Source organism: Coloeus monedula, assembly GCF_965178545.1.
Source record: "Coloeus monedula genome assembly, chromosome: Z".
In the NCBI taxonomy this organism is placed as follows: Eukaryota; Metazoa; Chordata; class Aves; order Passeriformes; family Corvidae; genus Coloeus; species Coloeus monedula.
Genome location: NC_138822.1, coordinates 22830222 through 22839443, shown reverse-complemented (window position 1 = coordinate 22839443; position 9222 = coordinate 22830222). Strand labels below are relative to the sequence as shown.

General features: G+C 41.9%; 1 protein-coding gene across 1 annotated transcript; it reads right to left on the bottom strand.

Moving 5' to 3' along the window:
- Positions 1–2515: 2515 nt before the first annotated feature.
- Positions 2516–7137, bottom strand: LYSMD3 (LysM domain containing 3). The gene is made up of 3 exons (XM_082301438.1): positions 7075–7137; positions 6590–6877; positions 2516–4590 (listed from the first exon to the last, which is right to left on the bottom strand). The coding sequence occupies exons 2-3, from the start codon at positions 6860–6862 to the stop codon at positions 4036–4038; spliced, it is 828 nt and encodes a 275-aa protein (XP_082157564.1). The 5' UTR covers positions 6863–6877; positions 7075–7137; the 3' UTR covers positions 2516–4035.
- Between the last annotated feature and the right edge of the window lie 2085 nt (positions 7138–9222).

Below are 9222 nucleotides of genomic sequence, written 5' to 3'. Positions count from 1 at the left end.
CTAATGGGCAGCCACCTTCCTGCTGAACTGTTGAAAAATATTACTCTGGTAAAAATCAGGTATTTCTGAGACCTTTAAGATGTAAACTGTAGTCATGTCTATCATCCAGAGGGAGCTGCAGAGTCTTAGGCTGGACCCTCCGGGATTAGTTTAGCAATGGCAAATAAGGCCATCACTTAGGAATGAGTTCTGCAAGGACACAGATCAGTGCCAAGGCACTTCTGAAAAGCAGTGAGATTGTGTTCTTCCAAACGTGTAACACTTGCACCTCTTTTTAGAAGCTGATTTTCTGACTGCTTAGAATTTGTTACAACACCATAATGACAATAAAACTTATAACTGTTCTTTGGTTTTCAGCAAACTTCAAGTTTGGACATGCATATATTCAAATCCTGTATTTATAGCACAGAAGAATAATACTGCTTTCAGTGTGTAGTCATATCACCATCTAAGAACTTCGCTGATCCCTCCCTTAGTTGTTCATACATATTTCTGCAAACTAACAAGTTCTCTGAAATTTATCCAGAAAAGTTCAAAGTTTACAAGGCATGAACACGATAAACCATTAAGGCTGCAGATATGGTATGCGAGATATGAATGCCATATGCAGCTACCACCTACAAAAATACTTACGGTCCAAAGGTTTTTATTTTAGATCATACATAAAAATTGGCCTAAACAAATACAAGTAGTGGCCTGCTGTAATAAAACATACAAAGTATGTAGAACTAAGAATATATTAGATGCACTACTTTCACTGCAGTCTAAAATAAAATCTTTATTTTACGTATATTGCTTATGTTCTTCTAAAAGCAGAGGACCAGAAGTTTTTAAAATAAGACTTCCATCCTCACTCAGAAGTATTTCACAAAGTTGCATTTTCAGCCTTTATAAAAGTTACAAACACTACTTGTGAGAACTTACTCCTAAGTATATCATATTAAAAACACTTTGATTTTATATGATCCAACAGTGTAACATGCACTTAAGTTTAAAACCCACTTTTTGAAAAATGTGTTGCAATTAATCCAAAAGGTGATTTACAACTCAATTATTCTGTGTTTGTAGGGTTTTTGTCTTTTGTTTGTTCGTTTGTTTTGGGGGTTTCTTTTGTTTATTTGTCTTTTGTTTGTTTAACAAGTCAGTTTCTAAAATACTAACTTCACAGATTTTAACTTGAATCAGATTTAAGTTGTCCACAGAGCAGCTACTCTATTTATTCAGGGCTGACATGTGATGATGCATTACCAGTTGTGTTGTACCTTGGAAAAAAGCTGTAAAGATCCCTGCATTCTGCAGAAAGCCAAGCCAGCTGACGCTTGTAGATTACCAGGATCAGGAGTCCGACAGTCTTGAAAAGAAATCTACTGCCATCTTCTGATAAAATTAACTCTGTATTTAAAAATGTACTATATGAAATGTTCTACATAATATGTATGTAAAAACATGCCAGGCACTTGGTTAGAATGGACTATCGTCCAATAAAACAGCTGTCCCTTTGTGTTTTTCCAGAGACTGTTTATCCTAAGGTAAATCACGGCCCATCATCCTTAACTCAGTGCCAGTAAGCCACATGTCTTCAACAGTGTAAAAGCCCAAAGTCTGGGACACACCACAGGACTCTTCAGCTGTACCACCACAGACCTCTGTATCCATACATCAACAGGACAGAGACCTTCCTGACCTAGTCAAACCACAACTGAAGTTAATTTCACTTCTGCACTGATAGCAATTTAACAACCATCAGTTCAGGTATATGCTGTAAATTAGGCTTATGCTGCATCATCACAATAGCTAATTTAATGTTTTTTGACAAATCCGTAAGAAATGACAATATGAAGTATTAGAACTGGTGAGTTTCAGCAACAGTCTGATGGGGGAAGAAGCAAACAAATAAAAAGGCTTGCAGCCAAAAACTGACACATTATATACCAACTTCCGTCCTATACAGAAAACAGTTGCTTTCATGTGCCAAAGCTTTCTTGTCTGAGCGAGTCACCTTTTAAAGTTTTAACCACAGAAGCTGTATCACGATAGCCACCATAAATTATTTTGCAAAGCATTTTTTCATATAGCACAGAACTGCTACCTCAGTGTTTATGTTTGTCTTACTGGCATATTCTCTTAATGAAAAGAACTACTATTTAAACAGATCTTTGAAAACAAGTGTTATGCATACCATCAAGTTCATGCCTGTTTGTAGTCCCTTTCTAGTGTGGAGACTATGAGTAGGCTCACTATCTCCACAGATGCTCCTTTAATCAAAGGGTTCAAAAGCCACAGATTATAGTTCACATACCTAACTGTACACCATTTTCCTTCAAGCTTTGGCCTGCCTCAATTCCAATATAATTCAAGTTGGCCAATTCTTGTTCATACACTTGGCATGCCAGTGAAGACTATCTGCCCCACTTCTTGGGGCAACAGGTGCCCCCAGAATTGATGGGGCCTAAGTCTTTACTCTCAGAATCTGATAAAGCACTGTGGAATACCTCAACAGTTAGAAAACATTCACTTTAGCTGATTTTTTATACCGTATATACTTAGTCAAGTCACTCATTGGGAAGGTTACAATAGTAGTTTAAAGGATACTGACTGTTTTTCCACTTCTCTCTTTGTTAAGTCCTAATCAGGTTTGTTATCTTGGGGTTCAGTAGTAAACACCGTTTTGAACAGGGCAATGGAATTCTTGCTCCACAAGGCAAATATAACAAAAAAAAAAAAAATTTACAGGCACCATCTCAGTTTTTATTTAAAAGTATTCTGAGTACACAAGTACCTCCTTTGTGCATGAAGAGTCCGGAGATGTGCAGTTTTTATTTACGTTTTTTGGTTTTTTATCTTGTAGCATTTTCAGATGGGGAAGAGGGGAAAACCAAGGTTGATCATGAAACTCCAAGAGAAACATTCAGGAGCACAGTGGCTAATGAATACAGTAGTATGTAAAAAACAAGTCTGAAGCTGCAAGTTGTCTATTCTGCTAGAATTTGCTAGCAGGCATTAAATACCATTTAAAGTTTTCTAGGACATTTCAGGAAAAAGTTAAGTGCTTGAGGTTCATGGGCACAAGACCATTAGCATGCTCAGTACCCACATGACTGCTGTCTGAAGAGTCAGTTGGTCCTGAACTGAGATTAACCAGAGGGGGGAAAAATAAATCTATTAGCATAAAATAAGGAGTACTGGGGACATTAAAGCAAGGTGCCACACTTCGGTTCTTCCTTCATTCTACACACAGGTGACCCACCAGATGAGAATGCAGTCCAGTCAGTTTTCACTAGGATGCCAAGGAAGAATGTGAAGTTTCAGAAAGACTCCTAAATGGACTGTGTTGAGGCACAGAATCACACACAGAGTAAATAAATTACCCTATGCCTATACTGAAAACAGTTTAAGTATTTGCTACTGCCTCTGTAATAGTCAATTGTAAAAAAGAACTTCATAGTGGCAATTAATTATGGAATGATTGAGTTTTTAAAAAAATCTTACTCTATAGGAAAGATAAAATTATGAGAACACCACTTTAACTTACAACTGTAAACCTGATATTAAAATGTCAAGTGTACTATGAATTCTATAAATACTTTCAGATGCTTGAAAGTTAGATATCCCCATTTGCCCATTTGTGGGCTGTAAAAGACACTCACAGTGACATTCCTTGTGTATTAGTTCAAACTACATTTTTTTACCTCATCATCAATTAAGAAACATGCCTATCAAACAGAAAAAAGTGCAAAGCTTCAGAGATGACTTTATACCGTAATTTACACCCCAGTCTTGCAAATAGCCTGTCTCAGGCATATTCAGAGATTATGTGATCCCCAGAAATATCCTTGTAGTGGAACATTGCCCATAAAGGCAAGTCACACATCACTACACTTTTTCTCTGTGTTCCAAGTGCCTTTTGCATTCTGTGGATTCCCCTTTACCTAAGGTTATGTTATGTATCTACAAATAACAGTTGTCTAGGATCTTCCATTGTTAATGCTGAAGGTCTCCTTGATTATCAACTTTTATAGTATTTGCTGGATTTATTCAATTTTCTATTTCTTTCTGACGCGATACTGCTGTGACAAAGAAATGGGGAGGGTCCACTGCAGAATGGTGACTGACATCTGCTTTCACTAGAACTTCATAATACAGGAGATAAAAAACTGGAGTTATTATGCCAATAATCAACATAATCACTACTGCTGTCCACCATCCTATACCCCAGTCTGCTCCATAGTAAGGATCCTTGCATTTTTCAGTTTTACCATCAGTTTCAAAACACATCTGTTGGGCTGCTAAAGCAGAAACAACTTCATTCAGATTCTCTCTCTTCGTATCATTGCACTTCACTATTTCTTCTATATCTCGATCGACTTCTTTTAAGAAGTTGCCAGCAGTCTCATTAGCAGAGAATTTATCACAAAGAGAACTTTCCTGTACTTCTGGGGAACACAGAGCAGGCCGAAGAGCTGGTCTTCCTTTTGGAGAGATGTGGGTTTCAGTCAATACACTGAACTTTTTCACTGGAATTTTGATAGACCTCAGGGCAAAAAAATCTTGATCGTTGATAAGATTGTTAACTCTCTTGATATCTGCAACCTAAAAATGAAAACAACAGCTAAAACATCATACTCCATCAAACCAAAACTCTCTTAATGGTATTATACCCTGAAGAAATACAAGTCTTTTGTAAGGAAATAAAAGCCAAGGTCTTTGTTTTTGCCCTAGCGAAGGCAGCTCCCCTTTTCCGTATTCTTGCTCAAAATGAATCTCATTTTGTTCAAATGAAGTTCAGATTTTAAGTCTAAGTCTAAGTCTAAGGCAAGACCTTTGGTTTATATTACCATTACCTTTTTTTTTTTTTCCCCTAAATTGATACCCATTCATACACTATGAAGTCAGAAAGGTCAAAGACCAAATCTGAACATTAATGATGATGTAAAAACTTCCTCACATCGATAAGAAGATTAAAAGTCACTTCACACAGATATATTTATTTATATGTGTGTTCAACTATCAGTTGGCAATTACCTCTGTGAAATGAATGAGACTTTACCTCACTGTTTTCAAATTATGTAAATTACTGTTAATTTCTAATTCAGTGGAAAACTTCTGAGTAAGGAGTTACTACAAATTATGAGTTTGCAATTCATCTAGCCACATGGTCCTTTGCTACTTCTGGGGACTAAGGCAGAACTTAACTAAGGCAGAAGTGTAACTTTGAAACTGTCATCTATCTTACCCAAGTCAGCTCTCCCCTTTCCCTATTCTTGCCCAAAATGAATCCCATTTTGCTTTCACTAAGTTCAGATTTTAAGTGTAATGTGAAATACTCTGCAGGAGTATAAGTGCCCTTGGAAAATCACTGGTTTCATTTTCAAATGGTAACTCCCTTACTATAGAAAGCACCGCCACAAATTTCACCATAATGAAGTACTTTTGAATATACCATAATTCAGTGCTTTTCTGCAACACCTGCAAAGCACACAGGAACTGCGCCCATTTTGAGATGTACTGTACCCAAGTTCACAAGAATCTTTTTAATGTAAAGAAGTCTTTCAGTTCCTATGACAGTATATTTGTTATGTGCACAATGCTGAATAAATTACATAAGAAAAAAAGACTGCCAAATGCAACATTTACCCTACTAATTTATGATTCCACCACAATGCAACTTACACTATCTGCCTCAAGCCCCAGGATCTCTCTTCCACATTCTCTTAAATTTGCAAAAAAGAGCACAACTCAGTTATCCTTCCTTTCTTAGTGAGGCCTGATTGAGTCATAATTGCAGTAGGTTCTGAAGCCAATATTTGATTAACAAGGCTAAGGCCTGTCCCAATCAGGAAACAGTTATATCAAGACTTTAATACCTCAAGTCACAACAGGAGGCCCCAATTCTGTTTCTGCCTGAAGAATTAGATGACAGCATATTCTGTAAATACAGATTTTGAACTTGACCTCACAGCACCTGTGCACTTAACAGTCAGTCCCACCAACACGCACAGCTAATTTCCGGATAAAACTGGAAACATCAGTCAAGACCAATGCCACTGCCTTACTCAGTACTGGCCAGCCAAAATTCTTAGGTAGGCGGGACATTCACCAGACTAATATAAGAACTGAGCTAGAAGTAGTGAGCACAAAGAACGGTGCAGAGGGATGGAAAGCTCTTAGTACAGCATGCTCATGCTTAAAATATTAGGGCAATTTAGCAGAATTCAAAAGAAAATTACGGAGAATTTCTCGCCCTACTTTAACGGAATTAGGGTTCCACACGAACCCTTAAGATCGTTTACCAACATCTCCCCCTCATCACCCAGCCTAACAGTGGATGGCACGAGAAGTGACGACCTGTGACTGCAGCATAGCTTTAAGGGTAACGTTAGACTCTAAGAGAGTGTCACAACCAAAGTTATGCACTTGTTTCTCACAGCTGCATTAGTTTTAACGGGAAAAGCCCACGGAACCGGAACTCTGCGGTGTAACACGAACACTGCGACGTCATTTTCCACTTCTGAGAAACACGGCGTTTCCCACGCACAGCCTCCGCGCGCAAGCCGGCCCGGGACCGGCCCCGCGCCGCCCAGGCACTTACCGAGCAGCAGAACTGTAGCGCGATCGCGTTCAGCGTGTCCCCCTCCCGGATGTCCTTCGTCACCAGGACGATATCATCCAGCCTGTCCCTCGACGCGCTCCGCCGGACCTTCTCCCTGCCCCGCGGCCGCAGCTCCGACACCTCGCCCTCCTCCTCGGGCCCCTCGCTCTCCGCGCTCACGAAGGGGTACAGGTGACCGCCGGCGGGCGGCTGCGCCAAGGCGGGCGGCTGCGGGCCGCTGCCGGCCCCTCTGCCGGCCCCTCTGCCGGCCATGCTCCGCGGGTGGCCCTGTGGAACGGACCGCAAGCGTAGCGCCCTCCGCGGGGAGCCCCACGCCAGCCCCTCCTCCTCGCCCCCGCCCAGCTCCCTCCCGGTGCAGCAACGACCGACCCCGCCGCCCCGGGTAGGTGAGAGCAGTGCCGAGCCCTGCCCGACCCGGCCCGGCCCCACCGCCCCACTCCGCCCCTAGCTGCGGCTCTACTTGCCCCCGCTCCACATGGGACCCGCCGCGATGGCGGCCGCGCCGCCACGTCCGCAGCGCCGCCACGCCCCGGCGCCGGCCGCGCGCAGCCCTGGGGGCGGGGGTGGCGGGAGGCGGCCCCGGGGCTCGGCCGTGAGGAGCCGGCGGGGCGGGCCCGGCGGGAGAGCGGGTCTCGGCACCGCCCGCACCGGCACTGCCTCATACTGCTCCGCCGCGCACCGCCGCGCTGTTCCGCCGCGGCCCACAGAGCGCTGTGGTGAGCCTCTCGGCGTTGGAGGCCGGAGCGCGGGGCCGGGGACCGGCGCTGCCGGACGAGGAAGCACTTCACCCCCAGCCTTCCCCGCGAGCCGCCCGTGTGCTATCCCGCTATGGGATTTTCTTATCAATACATCACTCTTGCTGATCCTCCTTCTGGAGAAATTGAGGCTGCTCAGATACACGAAGTTGTCATGTATTTGGGTCAGTATGAGGGTTCTTCTGAGACCCTTTTAGCCTGTTAGGTTCGCAGCTTCTCTCCTCATTCTGTACCTCTTAGTCCCGCCTGGCTCTTGCCACCTTACTGCGCCCTCAAAAGTTGCCGGGCAGTTTTCTTTATATCCCTTCACACCTGTCCCCTCAGCACTAGTACTGCAGACGTACAGAAGTGCAGGCTGCACTGATAGATCTTTCTCACAAGAGACGTACCACAAATTAAGCCCTATAGATATTTCAACTTTCCTTCTCTAGTAGAATCATTTTTACCTCTAACAGACTGTCAGCAGCTTTTGGGGTGCTCAGGGAATAGGCAGATGTCCTAGTCTAACTATTAAATTTAATCTAGTGCAGGTTTCTCCTGACACAGACTTAGAGGGAAGTTCTTGATTACAGCAGGACCAAAACCAGTATTCCTTAAAAAACCTGACAGCTCTAAGGTTAGGCTAAATATGTTGTAAAAAAATTGCTGAAGACAAATGTGTTTGCTAGTCTGCTTCCTAAACAGATTAGATTTAATCTTAAAGTAAGTTTAAATAAGGGGTTTTTTTCCCCTTTTGTTTTTGAGCCTTGCTATACAATGTTTCCAGAACAACCAAAGTGGCTAGAAGCATGTTTGATACTAAAAAAGACAGAAATTTTTTATGGCTTTACTTTTGAAAACTAGCTGTCTTGAGTCTGAAGACATAAAAATAAGAGTTAACAATTGTGTATCTCTGTGAAGGGTCACATTCACATCCACAGCAGCTTAACTGAAGCCACATTTCCAGGTATTGTAAAACAAACGGTAAAGGTGCATTGTGTTCTTGTGTCTCACACTGTTTTAAAGAAAAAAAATATATACGTACATAAATATATATACATGCATACGTTTATCTGTACCTACCTTAAAACAGTATTCTGTTGTGGATGAGGGATGGACCAGTTAAAATAAAGGTATTCCTAAGACTGTGTAGGTACTAGGTACCCCCTAACTGAATAGCATCAGCAACACAAGCAATACATTTCTATCAAGAGCATAGAGGTTTACCTGAAAGAATATAAATATTCTCAGGTACAGAAGTCAGCATAAAATAACAAGCTGGTCACTTCATGCACGTCTGATTACTGCCCTTCGTGAAGAAGCATGGAATAGTACTAACATTTAAATGTGGTTTCGTTCCTGCAGGAACAAAAGTCAAAGCTAATTTTCAGGCTTCCTTATTTTGCATTTGTTAAAATAGTCCAGTGGATACCAAGTGTAGTTAGAATTTCATCAAACCTAAGTTTCTTGCAAGTCAGGACACTTTCTAAACCATTTAATAGCCTTGCTGAGGATATTTTCTTGACACCTGGACCCACATAACATTTTCCTTGCTGAGTGTTTCAGGTGTAATTAACTGTGAACGGTGTGGTTTCTCCTAGATAGGCAATTTCTTCTTTCATACCATCTTCCTAATCAAAGCCTGCTCAGAAATAAGCCTTCTATTTTTATCACGGGTCAGAAGCACAGCTTGTGCTGATTAACACAGCGGCGCTGAAGGCTTAGATATAGCCCCACAGAGAAGCTGCTATCCAACAAAGACAAGCTTGGATTGTTAGATTATGTGACAAATGTGTGAAAATATTTGTAGGAGTCCCAGAATGATTTTATATCTTTCTGGGGATGCCAATGCAAGCAGAATGAATCTTCCACAACTGT